Here is a 17858-nt window from a genome sequence, read left to right on the forward strand (position 1 = left end):
AAAGATAGCCCAAGTCTTCCTAAAGCAGGATAAACACAAAGCAGCATAAATACAGACAGCCACACCTAAGCACATTACAGAAAAACTGGTTAAAACCTGAAACAATGGGAAAATCTTAAGAGCACACAGAGGGGGTTAAAAATTTATTACTTCTAAAGGAGTGATCAACTCTCAGCTGATTTTTCCAACAGAAAAAAATAAGTATCAGTAAACAATGGAATATCTTTAAAGTATTAAAAGAAAATTCCTGCAAATCTAGCCTGGTAAAAATAGTCAAAATGAAGTCAAAACAAAAATACCTTCAAACAAACAAACTTGAAGAAAATTTGTTACCAAATTGATTTAACTATCAGTAAAAGAAAAAAAGAGTCAGAAGTGGTGGCACATGCCTATAATCCCAGTAACTAGGAAGGTTTAAGCAGAAGGATCACAAGTTTGAGACCAGCCTAAGCAATTTAGCAAGACCCTGTCTCAAAATAAAACATTTTTTTTAAAGAAAGAGTGAGAGAGGAGAGAGAGAGAGAGAGAGAAAATTTTTTAATATTTATTTTTTAGTTCTCGGCGGACACAACATCTTTGTTGGTATGTGGTGCTGAGGATCGAACCCGGGCCACACGCATGCCAGGCGAGCGCACTACCGCTTGAGCCACATCTCCAGCCCTCAAAATAAAACATTTTTAAAAGGGCAAGGGATGTGGCTCAGTGGTTAAGCACAAGTGAGTTCAATCCTGGTTCCAAAAAAAAAAAAAAAAAAAAAGAGAGAGAAAAAAAGAGAAGAAAAACCAGGGAAATTGCCCTAGGAAGGAAGAATCCCAGATCAAATAAGGAATGAATGAAGAACAATACAAAGGATAAAAATAAGGGTAAAAGTAAGAGCATGATTATTATACAACAGAAATACTAACTTAAAATTTATAAAATATAAAAAAGTATATAACAATATCACAAAAGGCAGAAAAGTAGTAAACAGAATTAAAGTGTGGTAAGGCCTTCACAATTATCCACAGAGTGACCAAAGCAGTAACAAAAAAGACTTACTAAATCAATAGGGAATGATGTGATCTCTAGGGTATTTAACTCACCAAAACAATAATAAAATAATATATAAGTAGCTAATAGGCATGGAAAATTAAATAAGAAAATTTGAGTAATGTAAAAGAAAGTAAGAAAGCAGGGAGGAAAATAAAGGAAGGAAACAAACTGAGTCAAATAGGAAACAAATATTAACAAGGTAGTTTTAAACATAAATTTAAACCTAAACCAATAGTAACATTAAATAGAAAGGATAAAATAAAGTAATTAAAAGGAAAAAAAAGAAAAGAAGAAACACAACTTAAAAGAATGGGTGAAAAGGATATACCATGCAAACACTAACCAAAAGAATGGAAACTCTGCCAGTATCAAGCAAAGTAGATTTTAAATTAAAAAATGCTACTAGAGATAAAGAGTGACACTTTTTAAAAGTGCAGTATCCAACCTAAATCTGAAATACAAAAACAAAAATGAAAACACAGTTATCCCAGATTTTAACATCTCTTTCAGATGTTGGCCAAGGAGGAAAACAACAAGTATATTGAGCTGGGGTTGTAGCTTAGTGGTAGAGCACTTGCCTAGCACTTGTGAGGCAATGGGTTTGATCCTCATCACCACATAAAAATAAATAAAGGTACTGTGTACATCTACAACTAAAAATATTTTTTAATAAAAGTATAGAACATATTAACAAGCCTGACATATTTGACATATTGAAAACCCACCACTCAACAATGGAGAATACACATTTTTTTTTAGTTTAAGAAATTTTCCAGACTGCCAATCTCCTAAGTCATAAAGCAGGTGTCACTGCATTTGAAAGTATAGAACGTATAAAGAGATAAAACCAAAATAATTCCCATAAGTTTGAATATTTATTAATATATATCTAATAACTCATGAATCAAATAAGAAAGTCATAAAAAATGACTATCACCAGAAGTAGAATATTCTACTCACTAGAAGTAGAACAAAGTCCATATATTCTAACATTATATTCTATTCATTGTGTCAAATGGAAAGCTAAATTATCATTTTAAGTTTTGTTTTGTAATTTGAGCAAGAGTAATTGAAATGTTATTTTATACTTTGAGGGATTTGTCCAGTAACGAGGGTAGATATGCTAATGGTACTGGAATACTCTCTGTGTGTCATTGCTTTTTGTGGAATATGGTATGTTTGTTCATGCCAATGACTAAGTATATTGATTCATGAGTGTCTGGAATTATTTGTATATAAATACATACATATATCTGGGCTCTTTATCTACATTTTACTTTTTAAAATTTTTTCTCCTTTTCAAATACCTACCATAACTTGAGTCCCATTTTAAGGCTCTATATATAATTGTTGTTCAATAAATGTCTGCTTATTAAAAAAAAAAACAGGAAAAAAAAGAAACACAACAAAAACTGAAAATATTTTCAATTAAATGATAATAAAATTATAGCAGGTCAATATTTGTAGGATGCAGCTAAAGCCATGCTGGAAGGGAATTAACTGCTGTTTGGATGTTTAATGTCCCCTAAATGCTAATGTACTAAAGGCTTGGTTTGCAGGGTAGTGCTACTGGAATGTGGTAGAACTTTTTAGGAGGAGGAACTTTATTGGTGGTCTTCAGGTCACCGAGAGAGTGCTCTCAAAGGGGACTGTGGGACTTAGGTATCTGTCCCTCTCTCCCTCCCCCTCTTTCCTCCTCTCTTTGCTCCAAAAATGCTGCCACCATGATATGCCACCATCTGTGCTCCCACCAGAACTGAAACAATGCAGGCACTATGCCTCTGAACCTCAAAACTATGAGCTAAATAAACCTTTTCTAATTAGCTAGTTGCCTTAGGTATTTTGTTGTAGTTAATGCAAAGTTGACTAATAAAAAACTGTGTAGCCTTAAATAACATATTAGCTAGAGGCTAAAAATCAATAATAATAAGCCTCTATTTCAAGAATCTAGAAGAAAGTATCTTAAATCCAAAGAAAGAAGAAAGCAAATAATAAAAAGCAAAAATCAAGAAAATACAATATCAAAACACATGATAGTGAAAAAAAAAAATCAATAAAACCAGAAGTGGCTTATTTGAAAACACTAAAGAAATTTATACACCCCTTGGCAAGAACGTTTCAGCAAAAACAAAAGAAGGCAAAAATACCCAGTATGAGGAATAAAAAAAAGATCATCACAATAAGTTACAGCATCTCCAAAAATTAAAAAGATAAAAGATATTAAAAATTACATTATCAGGGCTGGGATTGTAGCTCAGTGGTGGAGCAGTTGACTAGCATATGTGAGGCACTAGGTTCAATCCTCAGCACCACATAAAAATAAATAAAATAAAGGTCCACAACAACTAAAAAATGTTTTTTGAAAAAATGACATTATGGGACTGGGACTGGGGCTCAAGGGCAGAGCACTCACCTAGCACGTGCATGGCCCTAGGTTCGATCCTCAGCACCACATAAAAATAAATAAATAAATAAAATAAAGATACTGTGCCCAACTACAACCAAAAAATAAATATTTTTAAATGATATTATTAATTAATTTGTAAATTTCTATGAAACTGACAAATTGATAATCTAAATTGTTATTGAAGAAATTGAATCCCACAAAAGAAAATCCAAGTCCCAATGGGTTTCACTAGTAAATTCTCCTAATAATTTAAGAACAAATTAAATTAAATTCTTTTAGAGAAACAAATCCCAATTCATTTTGTAAGGCCTGCAGAATTATCAGAACCTAATAAGACAATACACTAAAGGTAAATTTTAGTTTAAGGTCTTTCAAAAATACTATGTGAAAATTATACACACACACACAAACACACACACACACATAACATTCACACATAAATATATATTTGCAAACAGAATCCAGATAACATATCACAACCAAGTTAACTTTAGAAATGTTAAGGATGGTTTAACATTTCCAAATCAATTAATGAAATTCATCATAACAAAAGAGAAAAGCCTTGTATTCTTCTCAACAAATGAAAAAAAAGCATGAAATAAAATTCAACACCCATTCATAATAAAAATTCTTAGCAAACATTGCATTTACGGTATAATATTTTAAAAGGGGCAAGGATACGTACCATCACCACTTCCTTTCAACAATGTACTGCAGGTCCCAGCCTGTACATTTTCTTCTTTTTTTAAAAAAAAAAAAAAAAAAAAAAGAGTAATAGTAGGAAAAGTACAAGATAAAACTGGAGCACCTTGTTACACTTTTAGAAAGCACAGAAATACTCAAATAATAATAGGGTCATATCAAAAAGATACTAGAGGGGCTGGGGTTGTGGATCAACGGGACAGCACTTGCCTCACACACGTAAAGCACCACATAAAAATAAACAAACAAAATAAAAGTATTGTGTCCATCTACAACTATAAATAAATAAATAGATACATAAATGCTAAAAAAGACACCAGAGTCAGCTTCAAAGAGCACCCACTGCCTAAATGAGGAATATTTTGGGGATCAAAATGTTATAATAGATTACATTAAATAAATTTTTTAATTTTTTATTTGTTTTAATTAGTTATACATGACAGTAAAGTGCATTTATGCACTTTGATATACCATACATAAATGGGATATAATTTCTCATTTTTCTGAGTGTACGTGTTACAAAATCATATTGGTCATGCAGTCACACATATACATACAGTAATAGTGTCTGTTTCATTCTACCATCATTCTACTATCCTCTCCCCTCCCATCACTTCTCTCTACCTAATCTAAGGTAATGATATTCTTCCCTGGTACTCCTCCCCGCCTTACTGTAAATCAGCATCCACATATTAGAGAAAATATTTGGCCTTTGGTTTTGTGGGATTGGCTTATTTCCCTTAGCATAATATTCTCCAACTCCAACCATTTACTGGCAAATGCCATAATTTTACTTTTCTTTATAGATGAGTAATATTCCATTGAGTATATATACCACATTTTCTTTCACCATTCATCTATTGAGGGACACCTAGGTTGGTTCCATAGTCTAGCTATTGTGAATTGAGCCACTATAAACACTGATATAGCTGTGTCACTATAGTATGCTTTTTTAAGTCCTTTGGGTATAAACCAAGGAGTGAGATAGCCGAGTCAAAGGGTGGTTCCATTCCCAATTTTCTGAGGAATCTCCATACTGCTTTCCATAATGGTTGCACCAATTTGCAGTCCCACCAGCAATGGATGAATGTACCTTTTTCACCACATCCTTGCTAATATATATTGTTGCCTGTATTCTTGGTGATTGCCATTCTGACAGGAGATGAAATCTTAAGAGTAGTTTTGATTTGCATTTCTCTAACTGCTAGAGATGTTGAACACTTTTTCATATATTTGTTGATCAATTGTATTTCTTCTTCTGTGAAGTGTCTGTTCAGTTCCTTAGCCCATTTATTGATTGGGTTATTTGGGGGGGTTGGTATTAAGTTTTTTGAGTTCTTTATATATCCTAGAGATTAATGCTTTATCGGAGGTGCATGTGGTAAAGATTTTCTCCCAACCTGTAGGCTCTCTCCTCACTTTATTGTTTCCTTTGCTGAGAAGCTTTTTAATTTGAATCCATCCCATTTATTAATTCTTGATTTTACTTTTTGCACTTTAGGAGTCTTGTTAAGGAAGTCAGATCCTAGGCCAACATGGTGAAGATTTGGACCTATTTTTTTCTTCTATTAGGTGCAGGGTCTCTGCTCTAGTGCCTAATTAAGTCTTTGATCCACTCTGAGTTGATTTTTGTGCAGGGTGAGAAAGAGAGGTTTAATTTCATTTTGCTACATATAGATTTCCAGTTCTGCCAGCACCATTTGTTGAATGGCTATCTTTTCTCCAGTGAATGTTTTTTGCATGTATGACATAACCATTTTTATATGGGTTTGTCTCTGTGTCCTGTATTCTGTACCACTGGTCTACAAGTCTGTTTTGGTGCCAATACCATGCCGTTTTATTACTATAGCTCTGTAGTATAGTTTAAGTTCTGGTATTGTGATGCCTCCTGCTTCACTTTTCTTGCTAAGGATTGATTGCTTTAGCTATTCTGGGTCTCTTATTTTTCCAAATAAATTTCATGATATTTATTTATATTGTAAATAGAATTTACAAATTCTATTTCTATGAAGACTGTCATTGGGATTTTAATTGGAATTGCATTAAATCTGTGTAATGCTTTTGGTAGTATGGCCATTTTGACAATATTAATTCTGCCTATCCAGGAGCATGGGAGATCTTTCCATCTTCTGAGGTTTTCTTCAATTTCTTTCTTTAATGTTCAACATTAAGTAAAATTTTAAAAACCTGAGTCCAGACAGATATTCACAAAGATAAATAATTGAAAACAATACAAAAGTTTAATAAATGTTATCATCAATGAATTCTAAAACTAGTGACAATGTGATAAGATATAGGATATTTATACAGCTAGAAAGTATTTCTCCCAATTACCAATTTCAAAAGAGAAAACAGAAACTTCAAGGTAGAAAACACTATCAATATATTAACCAAGTGATCAAAGTAGGATGCATTTGCATCATAAACCTCCTAATATCATACACAAGAACACATCATTATTCATGGGATAGTCTGCCAAGAATGCAAAAGCTAAATCTAATCATGATGAAACATCATCTAAATTGAGGGAAATTCTTCAAAATAATGGTCTGGTACTCTTAAAAACAGTATAGTCAATAAAGACAAAAATGGCTGAAAATTTTTCCAGATTAAAGGAGATCAAAGACTTTTCACCATCAAGATAAAAATAACTATAACAGACATTGAGATAATGACAAGCTTGCAATATGTGCTGTGGACTATATAATAATATTGTATGAATATTAAATTTCCTGATTTCAATAACCAAATTGTGGTCATAAAAGAGAATGTGCTTGTTCTTAGGAAATACACACTTAAGTATTTAAGGCTTAAGGAATATGTTGACTTCAAATACTTTCAAACAATTCAAAGACAAATAAAAACAGAGTTTATGACCAAATTATCCTCATTGTAGGAAATTCTCAGGATATAGCAGGAAAATAACCCTAAACTACAGACACAAAAGATCAAACCCTTAGAACTGGTGGGGAGCCAGGAAGGATGAGATAGAAAGACATAGATAAATGTACTACTGCCCTTATATCCAGAAGAGAGAGCTCTGCTCTGAGCCCCACACTTAAAAAGTTTCCACCTATCAAAACACATTAAAATCCAAACATAATCAGTAATTAATTACATAAAGAGAAATTGCAAAATGAACTGGGTCCTCCAGGTCAGACAATGGAGGAAAAGAAGGGCAAATCACAGCCTCTAGTTGGGTAAACCAGAGTAAGAATATCTAGTTTTGTTTAAGTTTGGCCACCCTGTGTCTCCCCAAGGCTATGTATTCCACATATAACATTCCCTCTTCAGGAGGAAGTGGATACTTAGAACTGCCTGAAAATCTTGAATCGGAAAAGTAAAGTGTGCATGATGGGAACCTGTTTGCCTCATTTCTCTGGGGAGTTCAACCGAATTGCTCCTCAACCCAGATTCAGGAACTATACTGGCCTAACTGTCCAAAAGATGTAGCTGGGTAAGAAAGCAGGCCAGGCAGTAGGAATGAGCTGATTTGTAACTTCAATATTAAAACATGGAAGAAGCTGTCTATACTCCTACCAAGTGTTAGGGGAAAGCCTAGGGAATAGCATTGGTTCCATTGCTATTAAATTTAAAAATATTAAATTTAAACAGATATTAAATTTAAAAACAAATATTAAATTTAAAGTTTTTTTGTTATTGATGGACTTTTTTTTTTATATGTGGTGCTGAGAATCAAATCCAGTGCCTCATACATGCTAGGCAAGTGCTCTCTATGACTGGGCTACAACCCCAATCCTAAGAAGATTTATTAATAAATGAAAAATAGATGGCAGGAAGCGGGAAAAAAGAAAGGAAACAACATTAAGGTAAATGCTTAAGAGAATTTGATCACTTACCATCATTCTTTAATTCTCTTCTGTGCCAAGAAGATCATTTAATACATAAACCCATGGGGTATGACTCCTATAATAAAATATATGTATGCCTTTAGTCATAACATTACCAGAAAATCATATGTATTCATAAAAAGATACAAATCTTATCTCCACAGGTTTTATTACTTAAACACAATAAAACTGTTCCTTTTCAATGCCTGTTAGGATATAATATAGCAGGCTTTAAATACTCCACACTGAACAGTACCTATGCTCTCTAAAATATAAAATGGTAAAGAAACAGGGTTAATTACATGAGTAGCATAGATATCCTAATACAAAGGCATCAAATTTTTTCCCCACATTTTTTTTACTGGTGCTTAATAGTTATACATAATGGTGGGGTTTGTTGTTACATATTCATACATGCAAACAATATAACAACATAATTTGGCCAATATCACTCTCCTGCACCAAGTTTTTTTCAACTAATAAACACACAAAACACACACACACACATTTACATTTTAATCCAACTCACATATATTTCAGTGAAAGAAAGGCTTCATGAAGTAATATTTATTTCTATTGTGTGAGATGTAATCTGATACATAGAATCATACATACTCTCCATCTCAAAGTAAAAAATAAGTCTTCAGAGTAGCCTACCACATGTTAAATTTTCTCTCTTCCCTTACCTCCCCTTCCTCATATTCATTCCATTCTAATTATACTGCCCTCTTTTTTAAAAATATTTTTAGTTGTGGATGGACACAGTAATTTTATTTTATTTATCTTTCTATATGGTGCTGAGGATGGAACCCAGTGCTTCACATGCTAGGCAAGTGCTCTACCACTGAGCCACAACCCCAGTCCCACACTGTCCTCTTTATGCTCCCTAACATGCAAGACACACTGTAACCTCAGGGATATTTATATCTGTTGGACCCCTATCTGGAACACTCAACATTTACTGTCTTCGCACAAAAGTCATTTTTCAGTGAGGCCTTTACAAGTAACTTCAAAATTGCAATGCTTCCAGACCAACAAAAGCTACAGGAGCACATCACTACTAGAAAAATGTACTAAAGAGGAGTGAGTTGTGGCTCAGTGGTAGATTGCTCCTCTAGCACACATGAGGCGCTGGATTCAAACTTCACCACCACGTAAAAATGAAATAAAAAAATTGCATCCACCTACAGCTAAAAAGTAAATATTAAAAAGAAAGAAAGAAGGAAGGAAGGAAGGAAGGAAGGAAGGAAGGAAGGACGGAAGGACTAAAAATAACTGTAAGTTAAGCCTGGCATGGTGGTTCATGCCTGTAATACGAACAACTAGGAAGGTTGAGGCAGGAGGATCCCAAACTTGAAGCCAGATTGGGCTACTTAAGGAGACCTTGTATTGATTAAAAAAAGGTTGCAGATGTAGCTCACTGCTTGCCTAGAATTTGAAAGCCCTGAGTTTAACCCCTGTATCACAAAAATAGTAATAAAAAATAAAAACAATAAGCCAGGTAGAGTGACATATACCCTTGGTTCCAGCTTCTTGGGCAGCTGAGATAGAAAATCACTTCAGCCCAGAAGTTCAAGGCCAGCCTGGACAACATATCAAGACCCTGTCTCTAAATAAATGAACAAAAAATAAAGTGTAACTCCAGTAATTAGTAATGAATACACAATGTATAAGAAATATAACTTGTGATATCACTAACATAAAATGTGAAGAGAGAAGTTACAATATAGTTTTCATGTGTAATTTAAGTTAAGCTGTTATCACTCTTAAAATACACTAATAACTATAAGATGTTTCATGTAACCTCATGGCAACCACAAGAAAAAAATGTAGTAGATAGACAAAAATATCAAAGCATACACAGCAAAAATAATCAAATCACAAAAGAAGACATCAAGAGAAGAAGAATTTAACAGAAACTACAAAACTGTCAGAAAACAATTACCAAATGGTAGTAAGTCCTTTCCTGATTGTAATTACTTTTAAGTGTAAGTGGATTAAATTCCTTAAACAAAAGACATAGAATAACTAAACGGATATTTTTTTTAAAGATCCAATGACATCAGCAGAATACATCAGTCACTAGAAAGGCAATTTATAAATCAATGGAAATGTAACTGATGTGACACAGCAATCTGTATACGGGGTAAAAATGGGAGTTCATAACCCACTTGAATCAATCTGTGAAATATGGTATATTAAGAACTATGTAATGTTTTGAACAACCAACAATAAAATATTATTAAAAAAAAAAAAAAGAAAAAAAAAAAAAGATCCAATGACATGCTTGCTATAAGAGACTAGCTTTCAGAACACACATAAGGCTGAAAGCAAAGGGATAGAAAAAGTTATCCATGCCAATGGTAACCAAAAGAAAGCAACGGTAGCTATACTTTCATCAGACAAAAAAGACTTTAAGCCAAAAATTGCCACAAAAAGGTCAACATATAATGATAAAGAAGTCAATTAATCAGGGCTGTGGTTATGGCTGAGCAGTAGAGCGCTCACCTCGAATGTTTGATCCTGGATTTGATCCTCAGCACCACATAAAAATAAATAAATAAATAAAGATATGGTGTCCATCTACAACTAAAAAACGAAAAAAAGAAGTCAATTAATCAAGAGTACATAACAATTATAAATATAAGTCCAAAATCAGAGCACCTGAAGATACAGGAAAAAATTAACATAATTGAAGAGAACATTACGACAATAACAGTAGGGGGTTTCAATATCCTATTTTAAATAAGGTTAGATCAGGTATAAAAATCAAAAAGGTAACAATGAACTTGAACAATACTGTAAATCAAATGAACCTAACAAACAAATGCAAAATATTCCACTTGAAATAGAATACACATTATTGTCAAGCAAAAATGGCACATTCCCTAGGATAGACCATGTTAGGCCACAAAATAAATCTTAACAAATTCAAGAAGATTTGCAAGATATTAAATTTTTTTATGGCCACACTGGTATGAAACTAGAAATCAATAACAGGAAGAAAATTGAAAATTCACAAATATGTGAAAATAATACTCCTCAACAATCAATGGGACAAAGAAGAATTCAAAAGAAGAAATGCTTAAATATTTTGAGGCAAATGAAATGAAAATAGACCAAAACATAAGGGATACAACAAATACAGCTTTAAAAGGGATTTTATAGCAAAATGCTTATATTAAGAAATAACAGGGGTCTGGAGTTGTGGCTCAGCAGTAGAGCACTTGTCTAGTACCTGTAAGGCAATGGGCTAGTTCCTCAGCACCACATAAAAATAAAATTAAAAAAACAAATATTAAAAAAAAAAGAAAGAAAAAGAGGGGCTGGGGTTGTAGCTCAGTTATGAATTGCTTGCCCACCACATGTGAAGCCCTGGGTTCGATCCTCAGCACCACATAAAAATAAATAAATGAAATAAAGGTATTGTGTCCAACTACAACTAAAAAATAAAAAATATTTTTAAAAAAGATACTATGTCCATCTACAACTTGTGAATATATGCATATACAAACACACACACGCACACATATATAAGAAATACCAAGCATCTAATTTTACAACTCAAGGAACTAGAACAAGAATAAAATAAACCCACAGTGAGCAGAAAGAAGGAAATAATAAACATCAGAGTAGAAATCAATTAAACAGATCATAGAAAAACAAGAGAAAGATCAATGATTTTGAAAGTTGTTTTTTGTTTTTGTTTTTGTTTTAAGATAAACAAAATTGAAAACCCTTTAGCTAGACTAAGAAAACAAAATAATCAGCCACAAGCAGGAGCGCACACCTGTAATCCCAGCGGCTAGGAAGGCTGAGACAGGAGAATAGCGGGTTCAAAGCCAGCCTCAGCAATGGCAAGGTGCTAAGTAACTCAGCAAGACCCTGTCTCTAAATAAAATACAAAACAGGGCTGGGGATACAGCTCAGGAGTCAAATGCCTCTGAATTCAATCCCCAGTACCAAAAAAAAAAAAAGAAAAAAAGAATCAAATAAGCAAAATTATAAATGAGAGACACTACAACTGATACCACAGAAATACAAAGGATTAGAAGAGACTACTATGAACAATGATATACCAATAAAATGAATAACTTAGAAACGGATAAATTCTGAGATGAACACAACATGCCAAGTATATATCATGAAGAAAAATTTAGGAGCTGAAGTTGTGGCTTAGCGGTAGAGCGCTTGCCTAGCATGTGTGAGGCACTGGGTTCGATTCTCAGCACCAAATATAAATAAATAAAATAAAAACCCATTGTCAACTAAAAAATATTTTTTAAAAAATAAAAAGAGCTGGGGATGTGGCTCAAGCGGTATCGCACTTGCCTGGCATGCGCAGGGCGTTGGGTTCGATCCTCAGCACCACATAAAAATAAAGATGTTATGTCCACCAAAACTAAAAAAAATAAAATAAAATAAATATGAAAAAATCCTCTCTCTTAAAAAAAAAAAAAAAAAGAAGAAAAATTTACCATAACAAGAGAGACTAAATCAGTAGTTTAAAAACTCAGGCTGCAGCTGAGTACAATGGCACATGCCTATAATACTACTGACTGGGGAGGCTGAAGCAGAAGGATCACAAGTTTTAGGGGAAAAAAAGTGTGGGAGGGGGCCCTCACAGGGGATACTGTTCTGTGGTGGAGCACCACTGTGTTCAATTCCCAGTATTAGGGGGGTGGGGGTCAGGAAAAAAAAAATCTCAAGCTGGGGCATAGCTCAGTCATAGAGAACTTGCCCAGCATGTACAAGACCCTGGTTTCAATCCCAAGCATCACAGAAAAAGAAAAAAGAAAGAAAAACCTCAACAAAGAAGAACTCAGGATCACACTGGCTTCAATGCTAAATTCTACCAAACATTTAAAGAATGTTTTCAAACTCCTTCCAATAAAGAGGAGGGAACTTCCAAACTTATTTTATGAGGCCAGCATTAGTGTAATAACAAAGTCAGATTGGGGATTACAAAATATAAAATTACAGGCCAATATCCTTAATGAATGCAGATTCAAAAACGCTCAACAAGAGGGCTAGGGCTGTGGCTCAATGGTAGAGCACTCAGCTAGCTTGCACAAAGCACTGGGTTCGGTCCTCAGCACCACATAAAAATAAAATAAAGGGGGGCTGGTGATGTGGCTCAAGCGGTAGCGCACTCGCCTGGCATGCGTGGGGCTCTGGGTTTGATCCTCAGCACCACATAAAAATAAAAAAAAAAATAAAGATGTTGTGTCCACCAAAAACTAAAAAATAAATATTAAAAAATTTTTAAAAAATTATCTCTCTTGGGGCTGGGGATGTGGCTCAAGCGGTAGCTCGCTCGCCTGGCATGCGTTCGATCCTCAGCACCACATACAAACAGGGATGTTGTGTCGGCCAAAAACTAAAAAAAAATAAATAAATATTTTAAAAATTCTCTCTCTCTCTCTCTCTCTCTCTCAAAAAAAAAAATTCTCTCTCTTAAAAAAAAAATAAAATAAAGGTGTTGTGTCCACCTACATATATTAAGAAAAAAAAAAACACTCAACAAACCTCTAGTAAAACTAGTTGAAAAAAAAAAAAAGAAACAGAAGTCATGGAGTGGGATTTATCCCTGGGATTCAAGAATATTTCAACACACTTAAGACAATAAATATGATATGCCATATTAACAAAATAAAGGACAAAATCTTATGATCATATGAGTAAATGCAGAAAAAAGCATTTAACAAAATTCAACATACTTTCATGATAAAAACTCTCAAAAATTTAAGTATCAAAGGAATGAATCTCAATATAATAAAGGTCATATTAGGATAAGCCCACAGTTAAACATCTTAAGTGAAAAACTAAACGGATTTCCTCAAAGATCAAGAGCAAGACAAAGATGCCCACTCTCACCAAATCTATTCAATATAGAAATCCTAGCCAGAGCAATTAGTCAATGGGGGAAAAAAAACAGCAGCATTCACACTGGAAAAAAGTAAAACCATATCTGATGATGAAGAGTGTGTGAGTGTACATGTAGTTATATATAGAAAACACTAAAGACTCTACCAAAAAAACTGTTAGAACAAATACATTCAGAAAAGTTGCAAGACGCAAAATCAATATACAAAAAAATCAAGTGTTTACTAACACTATTACTATATATTAACAATGAACTATCCAAAAAAGAAATCAAAACCACAATTCCATTTCAATAGCATCAAAAAACAATGAAAATACAAATAAATCTAACCAAAGAAGTAAAAGATCCCTATGCTAAAAACTATAAAATACTGATGAGATAAATTGAAGACAACAAATAAATGGAAAGATATCCCATTTTTATGGAATAGAAAAACTAACATTGTTAAAATATCCATACTACCCAAAATGGTCTACAGATTCAATGTAATCCCTATCAAAATTTCAATGTCACAAAAAAGGGGAAAAAAATTCTAAAATCTGTATGGAGCCACAAAAGACCCTAAACAGTGAAAGAATCTTAAACAAAAAAGAATAAAATTGGAGGCATCAAACTACCGATTCTAAAACATACAACAAATGGAAATCAACAATGAGTGGGGAATGGGTAAGCAGGAGGCCTCAGTGGATTCCCTAAAGCATCTACTGCTGGAAAAGCCTATGGCCCTCACAGACCCTGAATCTTGTCTGGTAGCTTCTGGATTACCTATATTACTGTACTGCCCCAGAGGACAAGTCCAAACCATGTTGTGCTCTCACCCATCCAGGATCCTGCTGCACAGTTCCATCTTGGGACTCTGTCCACCTGGATTATAGCTACATAGTACACACCACATGTTAAGCCACAAAACAAGCCTCACCTTCCAATTCCATGCAATTGGAAGGTGAGGCTTGTTTTGTGGCTTAACAGTGGAGAATGGGATAGACAGCAGAATACATCAGTCACTAGAAAGGCAATTTGTAAATCAATGGAAATGTAACTGATGTGACACAGCAATCTGTATACGGGGTAAAAATGGGAGTTCATAACCCACTTGAATCAATCTGTGAAATATGGTATATTAAGAACTATGTAATGTTTTGAACAACCAACAATAAAATAATTAAAAAAAAAAAAACAAGCCTCACAAATTGTTTAAAATCCAAATCACATCACACATGTTCTCTAACCACAATGGAATAAAGCTAGACATCAACAAGAGGTATTCTAGAAATTATATAAATATTTGGAAATTAAACACTATGCTCTTGAACAACCAATGGGTCAATGAAGAATCAAAAGAAAAATTTAAAATTTTTCTTGAAATGAATAAAAATGAAAACATAACATACCAAATCCATGGGATACAGCAAAAGCAATACTAAGAGAGAAATTATAGCAATCAACACCTTCATTAAAAAAGAAAGATTCCAAATAATTCCTACCTAATAATGCAACTCAAGGAACTAGAAGAACAAACCAAACCCAAAATTAGTCAAAGTCAGGAAATATCAAACATCAGAGCAAAAAATAGAGACTTTTAAAAAATGTAAAAGACCAATGAAATAGTGTTGATATTTTGTAAAGATGAAAAAAATAGGCAAACCTTCAGCCAGACTAACCAAGAAAAAAGGCTCAAATAAATAAAATCAGAATGGTATTACAACCTATACCTCAGAAAATACAAAGGATCATTAGAGACTATTATTAACAACTTGGAAAAACTAGAAGTGGTGAAATCAACGTCTGAATATATATAACACGCCAAAATTGAACCATGAGGACACAGAAAACCTAATGAACCAATAATGAATAACAAAAATTATATTGATAATTGAAAGTATCCCAACAAAGAAAAGCCCACGACTGGAGGGCTTCACTGCTGAATTTTATCCAACTTTTGAGGAGGACTACCACCAATTCTTCTCAAACTACTCCAAAAATTTCAGAAAGAGAATTCTTCCAATCATTCTATGAGATAAGAATTTCTGATACCAAAACCAAACATGGACAAAACAAAAATAGAAAACTACAGACCAATTCCCTGACAAACATAAATGCAAAAATTCTCAACAAAACACCAGCAAACTGAATCCAATAGCACATCAAAAAGATTACACCACAAGATCAAGTAGGATTTATCCCAGAGATGCAAGATTGAACGCAATAAACATAGTTTCATATCCACAGAATGAGGGGCAAAAATCATATGAAAGTCTCAATAAATATAGAAAAACATGCAATAAAATCCAACATTGTTCCATGTAAAAATCCTCAACAAATTAGATATAGACCACTCAATAAAGGCTACATATGAAAAATCCGTAGCCAACATCAGACTGAATGGGGGAAAGACTGAAATCATTTCTTCAAATATCAGGAACAAGACAAAGATATCTACTTTCACTCTTATTCAACATAGTATTGGAACTCTGTCAGAGAAATAAGGAAAGGTTTAAATAAAGGATATCCAAACAGAAAAGAATAAGTCAAATTATCTGCTTGTAGAAGACATATTAGGAAAAACCTACATATAAAAAAAAACCCTAAAGACTCAACCAAAAAGCAATGTTAGAAATACTAAATTCAGTAAAATTGCATAATACAAAAATCAAGCCAGGCACAGTGGCACACACCTATAATTTCAGCAGCTAGGAGGCTGAGACAGAAGAATCACAGTTCAAAACCAGCCTCAGCAATGGGGAAGCACTAAGCACTCAGTGAGACCCTGCCTCTAAATAAAATAGAAAACAGGGCTGGCTGGGGATGTGGCTCAGTGGTCGGGTGCCCCTAAGTTCAATCCCCAGTACTCGCCCCCCCCAAAAAAAATCAACAGCATTTTATATATCATAACAAAATTTCTGAGAAAAAAAAATGAAAAAAGCAATCCCAATCAGAGTAGCTACCCAAAAAAAAAAGTACCTAGGAATGAATTTATCTAAGGAAGTAACTAATCTCTTCAGTGAACATTACAAAACATTTTTGAAAGAAATTGAACAGGACACAAAAAAACTGGAAAAACATCCTAGATTCATGGATGGGAGGAATTAAAATTGTTGAAATGCCTATGACTAACAAAAGTGATTTATAGATTTGGTGCAATTCCCATCAAAATATCAAGGACATTATTTACAGAATTAGAAAAAGCACTCCTAAGAGTTGTATGGAACCACAAAAATTTTCAAACATCCAAAGCTATCCTCAGCAAAATAAACAAAGCTAGAGTCATCACACACAATGCATGACTTCAAAACATACTATAAATACGTAAAGTAACCAAAAAAGCATGGTACTGGCATAAAAACAGACATAACCCAATGAAACAGAAAGTAGAACCCAGAATAAATTCACATATCTAGATTTTCAACAAAGGAATCAACACTGGAGAAAAGAGTCTCTTTAATGTATAGTGCTGGAATATGCAAGTATCTATTTGTCACTATACACAAACATCTACTCAAAATAGATCAAAACACTGAAATGTGAGGCCCACAGCTATGAAATTTATGGAAAAAAGCATAACAGAAAAGCTTCCTGACAATAATTTTGGGGGGTATGACCCCAAAAGCATAGATAAAAAAAGTTGACAAATAGGATTGAATAAAACTAAAAAGCTCATGCAAAGAAAAGAGAGCAAAAACTGACCTACAGAGCATGACAAAATATCTACAAACCATACTTCTGATAAGGGTAAATATCCAAAATAGACAAGAAACTCAAAAACTCAACACTAAGAAAGCAAATAACCAAATTAAAAGATGGGCAAAGGAGGGTTGGTGCTATAGCTCAGTGGCAGAGCACTTGCCTAGCATGTGTGAGGCACTGGGTTCAATCTTTAGCACCACATAAAAATAAACAAATAAAGGCATTCTGTCCATCTACAAACTACAAAAAAAAAAAATTAAAAGATGGCAAAGGACCTGAATAGATGGTGCCAAAA

At 33.7% G+C, this 17858-nt stretch overlaps 1 protein-coding gene across 10 annotated transcripts in view; it reads right to left on the minus strand.

Annotated features, from left to right (window-relative positions):
- The window catches only part of SCAPER (S-phase cyclin A associated protein in the ER), a 488938-nt gene that overhangs the window by 463177 nt on the left and 7903 nt on the right, over positions 1-17858 (minus strand). For 3 of the 10 annotated variants that reach the window (XM_081291797.1, XM_081291798.1, XM_081291789.1), the window contains exon 2: positions 8002-8068. The exons of 1 other annotated variant lie outside the window; for it this stretch is intronic. In XM_081291797.1, the coding sequence (XP_081147923.1) occupies positions 8002-8007 (6 nt within the window). In that variant the 5' untranslated portion in view covers positions 8008-8068. Of the gene's footprint in view, positions 1-4124; positions 4179-8001; positions 8069-9503; positions 9602-10500; positions 10582-17858 lie in introns of all 10 variants that reach the window. 6 more of the 10 variants (XM_081291792.1, XM_081291793.1, XM_081291795.1 and 3 more) reach the window with 5 other exon arrangements.

Source organism: Spermophilus citellus, assembly GCF_964194105.1.
Source record: "Spermophilus citellus genome assembly, chromosome: 4".
NCBI classification, from domain to species: domain Eukaryota; kingdom Metazoa; phylum Chordata; class Mammalia; order Rodentia; family Sciuridae; genus Spermophilus; species Spermophilus citellus.